Here is a 15463-nt window from a genome sequence, read left to right on the forward strand (position 1 = left end):
AGGATTTACGAAGATTAATAGAAAATTCCAGACCAAGTACCCGAGTTGTACCTGATTTATTCTGCATACCTGATGTGCTTGGAGAGTTAACAGGAGTGAGAAAGGGGTGCAGGAAATAAAGATGTGCCCCCTGCATAGGAAGAGGTACCTCAGTAGGTTCCTCTCCTCATCTAAAGGCCTCCTTGCTTTCTTGACAGTGAGTAACTGTGTTTCTTCTACTGTTATATGTCCACAGACTTCCTACCCACATCAAATTTCACCCTTGAATATACAATAAACTCTGAAGAAGGAAATTAAAAAGCCTACTTCACCTCAAAGAATTTCTTGCAAGTAGCCATAATAACCCGGCCAAAGCTCTCTTGATCTTTTTCTTCTACAAGTTTGTCACAATAAACTCTCTCAGCTTCATGCAGCCATAACCGGACCAGGTCTACAGGCACTCTGAGGCACTCATGTGTAGAGAACAGCAGTCCCTGACAAAAGATAGAAGCTTTAGCACTGTTTTTCTTTCTGCCTCCTACAGAAATCAGGCTTCTGATGATATTGAACAGTGGAATCTATTAATCATCTGCCACTGCCGATTTCCCAGAACATTTCACAGGCAAATATGGCTGCAAAGTACAAGGAATCATTTTACTTATTTGCATCACCCTTTCAATGTCCATTTCTGTCCAGTCTGTTTTTTGAAGTCATAATTCAAATCAAATAAGTCTTTGCAAAAGCTGACCCAAAAGAATCTAGAAAGTATTGGTAAGGGGCAATTGGCCCTCGTGATTAGTTTTATGTTAACCTATCCCTGTAGGAGCTACATCAAGGTTAAGGAAGCATCTAGAACCTGAACATCTACCCAGGAAAGTGATAAGGCATCTTGAAGTCTGTTTCTTAATGTCACTGCAAAGGCCGATAACTCCCCTGGAAGAAGCCCAGTTTCTAACACCCATTTTGCTATCACCTCTGGATTGGGAAATTCTGGACATTTAGAGGTGGAGACTGAGGAGGATGAAATTTGGGGAAGGGAGAATATGCAGCAGGGATGTGCAACCATAGTGTGCACCCTTGGAAGCTGCCATAGTCTCCATGGAATTGATCCATATAGTCTGGAGATCAATGTAATTGTCGAAGATCTCCCATGTTCCACCTGGAGACTGGCAACATTTTTGGAACCCTAATAAAAGAGGAAGAAGGAAATACCATCACCTAATTTTTAGGAGAGAACAGTAGTTAGTTAATATGTTAGCAACAGGGGCCCTTGATGGATTTGTTAACTTCTTGTCAGCATTAGCTGTTGGATCCAGTTTAAACTGAAACTGACCAACAAAGCACACTGGCAAGAAGATCTATTGGGTTGTATTGTTGGAGGGGGCGTTGGAGGGGTTCTCAGATTGGGTTAAGCTTTAATTCTCTGTATCATCGTACTGGTGTCACAGTAAAGAGCTGAAATGAACTCCCAGTGTCCTGATCTCTGTTCCCACGGATCTAAAAGTATATTTTTGTTTCTTAGGAAGCCAATTGCTTCTCTGGGCCCTTGGGCCCACAGTTGTTCCATGCATGCTTTAACACAGCGGTCCGCAAGCTTCCGCTTGCCGCGGATCGCTGCGGAGTAGTGGGCGGAGAGGGCGGCCCCGGGGCCCGCGCAAACGCGCATGCGCGGACTGCCGCGCACGCGCGTTTGCGCCTGGCTCGGCAAGCTTCTCTTCTCTTCCCTCCCCTCTCCTCCCCTCCCCTCCCAAAGTGAGAAGCTTGCCGGGCCGCGAGCTAATCGGCCGCTTTGGCGGCCGATTTGCTCGTGGCCTGGCGAGCTTCTCGCTTCGGGGGGGCGGAAGAAGGAGCTGCGGCCTGGTGCCGGGCCAGGGGCCGCGGGTTGGGGACCACTGCTTTAAAAGACAGCATTTCCTTCTGCCTGAACAAATTGCCCCAGAGATATCAGACTGTATACAATAACAACAGCACCCGGAACAGTCATGCTGAATCATGGGATGGAGGATGAGGAGATTCTAATGGGAAGATGAGAAGGGGAGAAGCCCGCTCATACACAATTACTAGCCAGGAGCTCTGTGGATGTGACTGTAGACCTATCAGTGTTCAGACCCTCAAAGCTTCACAAAATGTTGCCCACAACCAGGTCATCCAACCAGGAAACAAAAACTAGCTGCAATGAACATCATCTGGGCTTCTATTCAGTTTTTCTGGGCAAGCGAGTGGGCCGTGTCCTGATGAGGCAGGTCATGAACCTCAGTCCTGCAGCACTCCTTCTTATGGGTGAACTGTCAGTCCTCAGGCCAAGCATCAACAGCTTCTCCTCCAGGAAGGAAGCTGTGTGGATTTTGAGGAAAGAAATTATTTTCTCATGGCTCTAGTTTTCTAGGCTGCCTTTGCTCTGGACCCAACAGTCTAATCCAGTATTTTGCCTGGACTTTACTCTCATTCAAAAGATGGGGAAAGAGAGATTTGCTAGGAATCAAACTAAAATAGTTGTTAAAAAATCACATGTACCTGGAAGATGTTAGAGAGGTCCCGGAGGTTGAAAACATAGTGAAACTTTATGGCCGTTGGAAGAAAGGTTAATGTGATTTTCTGATGCAAGGCTGTTGTGGAGAAAGACAGTGTTTATACATTTTTAAAAGGGTATTCAGTTTCTCAGTGAGAAAATGGAATATTTAAGCCTGAATTAGCAAATAAGAATATGTCCATCTATTCTACTACTAAGTACAGTTTTCACAAGCATAATTGGAAGGTTTGTTTTTTGCAAGTCTTTGACATTGAGAGCTAGACATTTTCATTCATACTTCTTGTTTGCTTTGTCTGTACTGGGCTTAAGAAATAGTCTTCTACCAGACAGCATTTTCCTCTATTTCCAAGTAAGCATGAGGTTAACAAAAATCAGAGTATAGCTGTTAAAAAAAACCCCAAATATTGGGTACATGGAGCAAAACTGGAGCATGGAGAGGATAAAACACTACCTACTCTCATATGAACCAACTTCACTACTCTGATCATTTAAAGAAGAATAGTCGGTTTTTGAACCCCATTTTGAACTACCTGAAGGATTCTCAAAGTGGGTAACAATTGCCTTCTTTTCCTCTCCTCACTGTCAGGTGAGGAGGTAGGTGTGAGATAGGTGACCCTGAGAGAGCTCTAAGAGAACTGAAACTGGCCCAAGGTCACTCAGAAGACTGCATGTAGAGGAGGAGTGGGGAAACACTACACCAAGCTGGCTTTGCGTGTCTAGAGTTAGATGGGTAGCAACAAGAAGGGCCTTCTCGGTCATTGTGCCAAAACTTTGGAACTCCTTCTTTTGTGGAAATTGCCAGTCTCCTTCTATCATTGCCTTCTGCCAGAAGGTGAAGATGTTTCTTTGCCTTACTAGCCCTCCTGCTTGTTCGTGTGTCTTCATGTGTTCATATTTTTATGTTTATTATATTTCTATTTAGAATGCTTTTGAAAATTCTCAAATATTTTAACGCTTGCCACTTGGGGACCCTAAACTGGGTGAAAATGTGACAGAGAAAGGCTGAGGGACCTGTATAGGCTACTAGCCATGGGGACTGGGCAGCTGCAGTAGGGAAGTGTAGGGGGCAAAATTACTCTACTCTTACTCATGCAAGAGGCAGAAAAGACACTGCACCTGCAGCTAAATAGTCATGTGAATCCTTCAGCCCCAGAATTAAACTTTCCCAGGGTCAAAAACAGATTGGTGGAGGAAGGCAAGGAGGATCCCATGACTACAACCTCCCTGGGGTTGGAAATGGCTCCATGAATGAGGAAAGGCAGAGAAAGTCCCAGATAGTGCCTTCTGTATTGCAGGATCCAATGTATGGGTAAGGTACAAAGTATACTGTTTTTGCCAGGTCCTGTACTACTTACTTAGAGCTGCTGAAACAAGCTGGGAATGCATCTTCTGGATCACCATTGGCACATTCCGAAGGGCCAGGTGCTGAACTAGGATAGTGCAGTAGATGGTAGAAAGGGCTTCGTGTCCTGGGAAACTCACAGCAAAGACACAAAAGTGACGCTGCAACAAAACACAGCCACAAGGATCATTTGCTCATGACTGAGTCATATTCTTAATATAAATACACATTTTATATCTCAATTACACCCAGACATGGTCAAGTCTTACTTATCCAAACAATGGATAGTCAGTGTGATGTCTGCCACTCAAACCACAAATGGCAGAACTCTTGTAACAGATCTTGGATGGGTACCTGGAGCCTGGAATCAATGGTGAAAGATCCAGAAGTTGGGTTCATGCAGGCAACGTATTGGCAGTTGTGAATATCCTTTAACGTTAGCTTGGTTCTGTCATACCTGAAGCAAGATGAATTTGACACAGAATTAAGGCCTCCTTTCCTTTCCTTCTATTGCAATAAATACCGGATTTTGTGTGATAAATGTCTTTCCCAATGGCTTTGTGGAAGTGCAGTCCTGTTCCTTATCCCACTGCTTTTTGTACTGCTCTGAAATGTCTAGACTCCATACATATATAGGAGCTGTAAAAGAACCCATGAAAAGGGCACATTCTCATACATTAGGTTCTTTGGACTCACCTGACCAGTGATCGCAGTTAATCTGCATACATACCAATGCCCATGATCCATGTGCTGCCGGATCAATGTATGAGGAGCTACAGTGCCATATTTGTCTACTTCTGGCATGTTCATATCATCTATGAAGTAAATGAGCTTCTTAGTGCCAGGGGGCCCAAAGTTCCGTCCTGATTTCTTCTCCAGGGGCTTCTCAAGAATAGCTGCATAAATGGAATGCCACCAATTAAATTATCACTGAAAGCTTAACGGGACAATCTGTTCAAAATGTTTATTGCCCCCTTTTGTTAGGGAACCCTGCAAATACCAGCTCTATAGCATCATTTCTAGTCAATATAGGCTAGATTGAAAGGACACTTTTACTTCAATGGGAAATATGCTTACAGAGGAGCAGAGTCTCAGCACGTAGGTATGATTTATATGGCAGCTGAAACTGACTAGCACCCATGCAAATTGTGTCAGTTTCATCTCTACAGAAAAATTAAGCTTGCAAAGTTGGTGGGAGGAGAAATGCTCCTGGTAGGATCACATCATCATGGGGAAGACAAGCTGGTGAAGGCCATCATCAGCCATGCCATGGGTGTTCTCAGATAGTTGCCTGTACATATTCTAGGTTGTACAACAATCCAGCTAGCTGAGGAAATAATTGCATTTCTGCCCTGAACCATAGAGAGGCAGGGTATAAAATAAAAGTTTACATAAAATAAATAAGAGGGTAAAGTTACAGACTGAGGGATAAGAAACCACAATATAGAAGTATTTCCTTGAGAAATCACAAGTCAATCCCATGTATCAAATGATTTGAAGATATTGTAGTTTCTTAGCACCAGTGCATTTCTTGTGTTACAAGAACTGATTATGTTGCCCTAAATAATTGTTCACCAAGAAAAGCCCTGGGGTCCAATATATAGAAAACAATAATAGAATCCTAGAGTTGGAAGGGACCATACAGGCCATCTAGTCCAACCTTCTGCTCAATGCAGGATCAGCCTAAAGCAGGGGTCCTCAACCCCCGGTCCACGGCCCGGTACCGGGCCACAAAGGCCATCGGAGCGGGCCGCCAGCGGCCGCGCCTGCCTCCCCCCTGCAGCGAGAGGGGGGAAAGAGGCCGGCGCGGCAGCCGGCACGGCAGCCGGCACGGCAGCCGGCACGGCAGCCGGCACGGCAGCCGGCACGGCAGCCGGCACGGCAGCCGGCACGGCAGCCGGCACGGCAGCCGGCACGGCAGCCGGCGCGCCAGCGACGCTAACGCGCGGAACTGCCGCGCGTGCGTGTTTGCGCCCCCTGGTGGCCAAAATGCGCATGTGCGGCAGTTCCGCGCGTGCTCGTTTTGAGCAACTGCGGCAGCCGGGCCGCTGGCTCTCCCCCACCCCCGGAGGCGATCCCCGACCAGATGATGGTTGGGGACCGCTGGCCTAAAGCATCCAATGTCTACTTGCATCCCATTTTCTTACCCTGAAGCATTGCTGATGTTGTGTAAAAGTTAAAGGGGACAGATTGTACTATGTAATCATCCATATTTAGAGTGTCCAGTTTATCCACCATCAGCACAGATTTCCCAGTACCAGCATTCCCAACTAGCATCACAGGCCATTTTTTTTCCATGAGCAGATCCATAAAATAGCGAATCCGAATGGTTTCCGTGGTGTGGACCATTGAGGCCTGAAAAATAATCCCTCACATAAAATAAATTAGTTCACAGATCTTATACTTATTTTTAACAATTATATTCTGATTTTCTTTTGGGAACCCAGATCATATTCCTGCCTTGATTTTGTCCTCACAATGACAAACCTGTGCGGCAGATTAGGCTGAGAGATTATGAAGGGTCCACGGGCACCTAGAAAGTAGCTATAGCAGAGATTAGATTCCAGTTCAGTTGTCCAAGGTTCTAGTCTACCACTACTGCCATGCTAGTTCTCAAATATATAAAAATCTATGCTCTGTGGTGACACTTGGCAGTGATGCTCAGTGGCGCCATTTAGCACTGAGCTCACTGAGGTGGCTGTTAGCCCATACATCAGCCACTTGGGCTATCTCTCCTTGTGGGTTTGAGGCACTGAGCCCATTTCCCAGAGAGTTTCAAGATGAACTACTCTTCCTTCCCTCAATTTCTGAGGTGGGTTGGCAACCAGGTTGAGGTATTGTCAAGGTTTTCTGCGAGAACAGAGGTGACAGATTCAGATCTCTCAACCTGGGGCCATTTCCATCCGCTTTATTGTTTCTTTATTTAAAGACTAGTAGCAAAGCCCATTTTAAAAATGGGCTTTGAAAGGGGCAGCAGTGTCCCGTCTGACTGCAAAGCTGGCTTAGCAGGCCGAAGGGATGCTGGAAAGGCTCCCCCCCCCCACCGGTGCCCTCCCAGCCCAGTGTCCTTTCGGGGCGCAAAGCCCTGTTGCTGGCTCCACAAGGTGGCGACAGGGCTCTGCACCCTGAAGAGACGCCGCCACTGAGAGGGAGCTGGGAGGGGTCAGGTGTCCTTTTGGGCCGCAATGCCCTGTTGTCGCCTCGCAGAGTGGCTCTGTCTCGCCAGCAGCATCCACTTGGGGCGCAAAGCACTGTCACTAATTCTGTGAGGTGGTGACAGGGCTTTGCGGCCAAAAGGATGCTGGAAAGCCTCCCCCCCACCAAGCTTCCACCCAGCGGCAGCATCCCTTTGGCTGCACAGCCCTGTCTGGAGGCTGTGGTGCCACTGCTAGCAGGCAAGGAGGGAGGGTGGGAGCTGGAGAGGGAGGGTCAATCAGGCTTCACTGGCCGCACCCTGACTGGCCGTATTCCATCTCGGACAGCCAGGACACTCTCCACCACAGGGCTGTTTCACAAATATTAAGAGGGAACAAATGATGGCCATAGCCTTACAACAGAGGCCAATAATATCAAAATTCTAAGTCGTTCGCCTCTCATTCTGAATCAGATAAATATCTTGCTTCAGTTTGCTGAACAGTCCTCTCAGCAGCGACAGAAAGATAAATGAGGGTAGAGTGCTAAACCCTCTGTGAAGGGAGGGGTGAGCACTCTTGGGAACTTCTAGAAGCTTATTATAAGCTTGTTATAAGCTTCTCTGTGGCAGGCCGGTGAAGATGCAGACCCTCGTGAGACTGCATAGAAACCACAAAGACGAACAATGAAATCAGACATTAAAATTACACAAGAAAATTACTCCTGTCAAGTACCTGCAAGGGGACATCTGGGTCCAGCTCAAATGGTGGCACTTTATCTGTCCAAGGCATGAATTTCTTGGTCTCTGGGTCAATGTAATAATCAAAAATAGTTCCCTGAGAAGGAAACTTGATGGTTTTAAATTCATTCACCCACCACTTACTGAATTCCACACGGTAATCCACAAGCTGGGGAGCAGAAGAGGCACATTTGAATGCTTTTTATACTGATTTGCAGATACCAGATCATAAACAATATTAGCTGATCACAGGGAACATTAAAACAACACCAACACTGAAACAAGCCCTATCAAAGCCCTATCAAATAGTTTAAATAATCCTGTGAGACACTGTTCCTCCAAGTGATAAAAAAACAACATTAATTAGGCTTAGTGATGCGTTTGCCAACAAAATCCATTTTATGCAGTTATCATCTTTGTCTTTCATATGTCACCAAATCACATGGTAGGGCCATTGGTCCCAAGGGAAATATGATGATGGCACAGGGTTCTTATAGCATGCAATTCAACAAGCTATATGGGAAGCAGACTGAAGTGTTGCTCAGCTTTTTGGAGCCATGATGATGTAGAAGTAACATTTGGTAACAGCCATATCACCAAAATAACACTTGAACACCCAAAGAAGCTTTGATGAAAATGCCTCAGGTCTAGCTGCACGAAACAGAAAATGGACATTTAAATTTTTTTAGGTACCTGGTCTTGAAACATTGCTCCTCCAAATGCCCAAAAGCAAGCAAACACAAAATAGAGTTCATACAGCTCTTTGGAAGAATCTGGTGGTGTATTGGTTGGGGTCAGGAGGCACTCCAGTAGATACAAGATTGTTTGCACTACAGTCACTTCAGGAACAGGTGTAATCTTTTTAAAACCAAACTTCAGCTTGTCCAGACATGTTGGCAAGTATTTGTCAAACAGGATCATCAAATTGGCCTTTTCCGATTGCACTTCCCGACGTTCAATCCAGCTGCTTACTATTCTGCATTGTAATGATATAAAATTATTCATTCCATACTGTGCATTTTTATGTAAGAATCATAGGTGTTCCACGTCAAGTAAGCTTCCTTTTACCTTCTCTCCTCTCTCCCATTTATCCCATGTCATTTTAAGAATACTACCATTAAATGCACAGGAGAGCTGTTTTCTAATTTTGCTATCAGGGAAAAACAACTCTCATATCCAACAAATTACACAGCACCTGACCAGTCTAACCAGATAATGAAACACTGCACCACTCATGCTAGAATCTTAAGCATCTATTTCTCTATGACCTGCATGCCAGTGGGGCTAATCCCCACTTACACATGACGCTAGTGCCACCAGGCCTCATCCTGGCCCTGGCCCATGTTAGGGACTCTGATGGCCCATGGTAAGGGAATGTGGATTCTTCTGTGTTCCCTTCCTTGCCTGGTAGCCATCAGAGGCCCGGGGCAGACCATGTTCGCCAGAGGATTTCTTCCCCCATGTGTACATGGGACGTGGCGGGACATGGTGCCCAACTGCTAGGAATCAGTGGTGGCACAGAATGGCCACCACCATGCATAATCGGTCATTGTGTATCAGTGCAATCCTAAACAGAGTTTTTACACTCATTGGACTTAACAGTGCAACTAGAACTGCACTGTACGTCACATTGGTGGCAGCTTATTTATGGTCTAATAAAGCAGCAGAAGTCCTTTCTTTAAAGATAAAAATGAGAGGGGACCTTCACAGCATTAAATTTAATGCTGATGGGATGCTGAATTTTGCCTCTCCTCATTCCTGCTATATTTTTCAGGTCACACACAGGCCTTGTGACTTAAGAAATCCATGCATTCTGACACTTTTATTCAGCTCTAATGGGAATCAGCTAATCCATGAACTTTGCTTGTCCTTTTGGAACCAGCTATCTGTGCCTACTTGAAGGTGGTGCCAACCCATTACGTACTTCCCTCAAGTGCACATTCCCCCCTGAATATGGACTGTTTTGGAACACTGTGATTACAAAAAGGAATGGATTGGACTAAGCTAGTAGAGAACCCTACCATCACACAGTGATTGTTTTTATGCTTCATCCATTCTTGATCTTTACCTTGCTCTTTAAATATAAAATCTTAGAAAGGATTAATTGCTTTAGGCCCTCTTTATTTTTCTGTTTGGAGAATTATTTTTGCCAAGAATGTTCCCTTCTCACAGAAGGATAAAGCCTTGACTAGCACTGGTAACTGGACACACCTGTCCTAAGTCATGAGCTGTCAAATCTCCCCCAAAAGGAGTGTAGGAGAACAAGAAAGAGCCACAAAGACTGATTATGCATGGCAGCAGCCACTCCGGGCTGCTGCCGTTCGAGTGTGCTGGGGTAAAATGCCCCATCATCCCCCAAGTATGCATGGGGGCGGGGAATCCCGGGCGCACGCTGGCCGCCAGAGCCACAACGTGGTGCCAGAAGTGCCTGGAGTACGGGTAAGCTGTGGCGGCGGCTGGGGAGGGGGGATCGGGGCCTGGGGGCCCTGATGCAGGATGGTGGGGAGCAGCATGCTGCTCTCCCACCATGGCGGGGGTGGATGGATGCCCCCGTCAGCTCCGCAAAGCCGCAGAGCTGGCAGGAGTGAGAGACATTCCTGCAGAGATGCCGTAGGCCGGGGGAGGAGCCGGGTGTGAAGGCCCGGCTCCTTCGATTACACACAGGGGTGGCCTGACCCAGCCCTTGCCTGCACCCGCTGTGCTCCCTAGGCCACGGAAGAATCCGTGTTCCTGGGTCGGGCCAGGCCTCAGATGGCGGTGACATCGTGCATAATCGGGGGTTTTCCCTGAAGCCCTATCGCCGCCACATCGGGCCTTCTGGCCCGTGCCCAATTGGAAACATGGCTTTTTTCTGGACAATGCAATTGAAAGGAACCATAACTTACGGATTCCAACCGAGGTCAGCAGGGTTAATGTACAGGATTCCTGCTCTGGACACAGTGGCAGGTGTTGCTGTTCTTAGGTGACTGATCTCAAACACCAGCCTCATGGTAGGATTTAATGGGATTCTCTCATTGCTTGCTAATGTGAGGACCTAGCAGGGAGGCACACAAAAGCAATACAATTTCCTCATTTTCTAGAAGTACCCAACAGTAACGAAGACACACTCTGTAGCTTTCTAGACTGACCTTGTTGTCATCCATCACGGTGTTTAAAGACTCAATCCACATAGGGTCTATATCTCCATCCAAAACAATCCATTTGGGTCCACGATGAGTTATATTAGCCAGATCACGCATGATTGTTGAAAATAAACCTGTCCAACATAGAGGTACTCTGGATTTTCATTGTTAGCATGTTAACTTCTTAGTTTTGCTACATTTTGAGTAAAGGCGAATGATGCTAAAAGCAGATTAGATGTGCATCCTCATACTACTGGGTATTGTACTATTGTTGTACTACAGCAACTGGATGTTCCTGTGAAGACGAGCCAATCCAGTGGCAACTGACTGCTTTAGTACTGTGATACTGCAGTACCCAAGAATGTGTCCATACTAACCTGGTTTTGAAAAAAAAGATTCAGAATTGCAACAGAGTAAGGGGTTACTCTACTAAGATAGCCATTCCTGAGATTGGCTAACTCAAAGTTAATGCCGAGTGGAGAGACAGTCCCAGCTGAAATCAATCCAGATAGATGGGAGTATTGTAATAACACTTGTTTGAACTAGAATGGAGGAGTTTTACCCTTGGAAAGATCAAAACTCCTGGTAGTTAAAGAAAGATTCAAGACCTAATTGGAACCAGTAACTATAAAAGAATTGCTGCTTTCTTTTGCTTGCTACTTATGTTAAAACAGTTTTAAAAGGATTTGAGAATAGGCATACATTAAGGGGGAAATGATCTTTTCTTTAGGTAGTTCCTTGCAGATGTTGCTTGGGGAAAAGAGGGGGAAAAGTCACCATGGTGACGTTTTCTGGGAGAGAAACTTTCAACACAACCATTCAAGAAAATAGGTGAAGGAATAATCATTTCATTTTTAAAGTCTAAAAATCGTGTTGATGTCTTGGTTTTTTTTACCAAGGCACCATCATCAAAATTTCTGTACTATAAGTTGGATCCAGCATTGAATTTCCACTTGTGTTAGAGCCCTTCTGTGAATGAAATGCAAGAAAAGACCACAGCAGTCACTTGCATTGTCAGACACATTGGATCTCCACTTGTGTTTTTGCTTGCACAAGATGTCTGCAACCACCTTCTAGGAACTATAATATATAGAGAGGAATGTATTAACTGTTGCACTAGATCTTGTACAAATTAAACTATGCCAAATATATTTCTGTTTGTGCATCGCTGGATGCAAACTAGTATGTTCATTGGGAAAAGCCATTGAATTTTTTCCTACCATCTTTCCATTCTCTGGTAGCTGGGTTAATGATGCCAAAGAGTTCATCGCAGGTTACAGCTTTTGGATCAAGGTCAATGGCTACAGGTTTTCTTTTCATATTTTGGTATGTTTTATTTAGGGATTTCAGCACCTGATAAGATAAAGACAATATTGGGGATGGAATTGTTTATCTAAATACCTCAGATAACAGAAGCACTCAATCTGTAAACTGTCTTTCTAGCCCAATGCCTCATAACTCTGTAAAGAAAATATATAACATGAAGGACAGATCTGACATGACCCACTCCTTAGGATTTCTTTTGACTTCTAACAGGATATGATGTTGAAGCTAACGGGGAGGATATCTTTCCCTAAATATCTTCCTCAATTTATGGTAGAAAAGTTGGTTCCAAAATTATCCAAAATTATGTATGGTGAAGACCAAATCAATAAGCATGTTCCACAAAGAGCTTCCAGAGCCATCATAGGATAGGTCAAATATATGAATTCCCACTTCTCTTACATGATTTCAAAAGAACTATTCAACAAAATTGTTAAAAGCTACAGCCTGACAACTGTGGTCATCAGGAATGGTATATATGTTGGTTTGTGGCTATGATGGCTAGTTAATAGAAAAGGGGACAGAAACAATGAAGGATTAAGAACAGTAATGCTCGGACTGGGGCAGAGAAAGTGCCCAGAGAATCTGCAGCTTGGCTGATGGGAGACAACTATCTGGTGTAGCCCTAGTTGAGGTTCCTTCAACTGGTGGTACATTCAGGGGTCTAGTACATAATATGCAGGTGCTCTCTCCAGCTGGATATTTCTGGACATGGCAATTAAGTCACTGAAAGAGAGCTAGCAATTTCTGATCCTTTCCCCTAAAATTGAAGACCCCGTTTTTCTCCTTGTAGTGTTCTTGAGATCCCTGACCCCTGGAAAAAGAAAACAAGAAAACTCTTGCTTGATGATGTCTGTGGATAGCAGTATATGCATCAATATCTTCTAATCACAAATATTCATGGAAACTTTGTGTGAAAACACATCTAAAGAAAAATGTCAGAAGCCTTAATTAGTATTCTTTACTAAGGAGCCACTAAATTACTATTGGTACAAAGCTCCCACCTGGGATTTGCCGCTGCCTGCATTTCCAATCACAAATACTGAGTGTCGGACTTGGAGCAGCTCCTCAAGCTGTACCACCTTCAGAACAAAACTCTCCTCAGGCTGTAGCTTGAGCTCAACAATGGACTGCTTGATAATCTGACAAGACAAAAAAAATGTTAAATCCCACCTCTGCCATACAGGTGCAGAGCCATCATGGTATAGTGGTTAAGTGCAGCAGCTTCTAATTTGGTAGGCTGGGTTTGTTTCCCCACTCCTCCACATGAAGCTAGCTGGGTGACCTTGGGGTTGTCACAGCCCTGATAATGCTTTTCTGACCAAGCAGTCCTGCCTGAAGCTCTCTCAGACTCATCTACCTCACAGGGTGTCTGTTGTGGGGAAAGGAGGGGAAGGTGATTGTAAGTCACTTGGAGACTCCTTCAGGCAATAAAAAGTGGGGTATAAAAACCAACACTTCTTCTATTCTGATCAGGAGGGTTGTACCTCAGTCTCATGGCTGGCAAGACATCACTGAAATTCTCCTCTGCCTAAGAGTTTAAGAAATTACTGTCAAAATCATGTAACCACAAGTTTTGCCATGTTTTTGCATTTATATATTTGCATTGATTCTTAAGTAATTAAGTAGTTACAATGGGCAATTGTAACCTCATATTGCTTACCATGTCTTGTTTTTGTTATGTAGGGTTCACTGAGTGTTCAGGCAGGTGGAATGAGCTATAAATCTTTTTTGTGTTTGAGAACAGTTCTCCCCGACCTTGGGGCCAGAAAGTGGTGCTGTGTCTAACTAACTTTTATGTTCAGGGAAGGCAATGGGAGAATGAAATTTGGAAGTTTTTACAGCTAAACCTGAGTTTGGGGGGAGTTCTGGAGGAGAGGATAGGTGTGCTAGTCTTAGCAAGGATTCAGAAATGCTTGTTTCATTATACTTTCAATAAAGAGATTTTTCTTTCAATGAAGTCTGTTCAATGGGAGAAACTGACTGGAGTCTCACCATTACTACTTGGACAGTGGTCCCTTGTTTCCTCCTGCAAAAGTCTGAAAAGCCCTCTCATTGTCTCCTTGTCTAAAGAGTTCCCTGACACCAAATTTCCCCTCACTCAAGTTGCAGTGAAAACAAAGGCCTGGACACCAGGATTCCAGTTGCACAGCTCAGAAGCAGCATTTTGTTCCCAAGTCCACCCAAAGACGTCAGTTTCACCTTTTCGAAGTTTAAGTCACGCTTCCTAGGCACATCTAGTGCTGGGAAAAGGTCTCCAATGAGTCCCATGAACACAGGTAAGTCATCTGTCACAATCTTGGGAATGTTGAAGTCTCGTAAAGCTCTCATGAGGACTTGGTCTTCAGCCCGGCCTGGGTCTCCTCTCTTCAGCGAACCAGCCACTACCAGCACAGATTTGATAGCCCTCAGCCCCCAGTCGTAGTGATCCTGTCAGACAGGTGGAATCATCTAAGCATTGCATGCGTGTCAAAAGACATTATGTGAAGCAAAAAATGTACAGTGAGGTGAAAGGAAGAGGAGGCAGCAGCAGGCATTATGGGCTTTTTATCCTAACACTACAGTTGAACAGTCCTGCTGCATTTCTATATAACAGGGAGGTTAGGAGCAAGTACACAGCATGACTACTTTGGTGAATTAGCTATCAAAACCCCACACTTATACAACTCTTTATTACTCTAAAATATTCTGGGCAGACAGGCCTGTGGAACAATGTTAAATTACCTGTTTTGAAAGCAGTTCTCTGCACAGTGTGTAGAGAGTGATAAACTTCCTGGCTAGAAGCCTGGCATCAATGAAACCCTCAGCCACAAGCATGATTTCACAGATAAGTTCAAAATCAGGAACTACCATCGCACAAGGCCTAAACAAAAGAAACCTTACATAGTTTGTGTTATGAGGAAGAGAGAGAAACAGCAGTCAGCCTTTAGTTTATGTTGCAATGAATGTTCACTCCAAATGCCAGGCTTAATTAAATTTAAACTGCTCTGATCTAAAGCCTCAAAACGAATTCCATTCCCATTAACATTTGGCCACGTCTTGTTTTTACATGCCACATAATCTGCTTGGACAGCTTTTATGCTGGCAGCCCAAACTCAGTTTCTCAGTCTGTGAAAGTAGCCCAACTCTTTGTACTTCTTATACTATGTAAAAAGCATTAATTAAGAACAGAAGACTACGACATCCTGTTTTACACAGTAGCCAATCAGAGGCCTCTGCCATGCTTATAAACAGGGCTCTTTTTAAGATCACCCTCCAACTTTTGGTAAGGTAGGTGATAATGTGTTCCCAATATT

General features: G+C 44.7%; 1 protein-coding gene across 3 annotated transcripts in view; it reads right to left on the minus strand.

The window, feature by feature from the left end:
- The window catches only part of DNAH17 (dynein axonemal heavy chain 17), a 127296-nt gene that overhangs the window by 51581 nt on the left and 60252 nt on the right, over positions 1–15463 (minus strand). For all 3 annotated transcript variants that reach the window (XM_077328114.1, XM_077328115.1, XM_077328112.1), the window contains 14 exons: positions 14892–15030; positions 14370–14597; positions 13172–13309; positions 12065–12197; positions 10851–10978; positions 10608–10756; positions 8416–8698; positions 7718–7891; positions 5999–6206; positions 4582–4747; positions 4206–4308; positions 3865–4012; positions 2494–2585; positions 312–473 (listed from right to left, as the gene is read on the minus strand). In XM_077328114.1, coding sequence (XP_077184229.1) covers positions 312–473; positions 2494–2585; positions 3865–4012; positions 4206–4308; positions 4582–4747; positions 5999–6206; positions 7718–7891; positions 8416–8698; positions 10608–10756; positions 10851–10978; positions 12065–12197; positions 13172–13309; positions 14370–14597; positions 14892–15030 — 2251 coding nt within the window. The remainder of the gene's footprint in view (positions 1–311; positions 474–2493; positions 2586–3864; positions 4013–4205; positions 4309–4581; positions 4748–5998; positions 6207–7717; positions 7892–8415; positions 8699–10607; positions 10757–10850; positions 10979–12064; positions 12198–13171; positions 13310–14369; positions 14598–14891; positions 15031–15463) is intronic.

This window comes from Paroedura picta, chromosome 3, assembly GCF_049243985.1.
Source record: "Paroedura picta isolate Pp20150507F chromosome 3, Ppicta_v3.0, whole genome shotgun sequence".
Taxonomy (NCBI): domain Eukaryota; kingdom Metazoa; phylum Chordata; class Lepidosauria; order Squamata; family Gekkonidae; genus Paroedura; species Paroedura picta.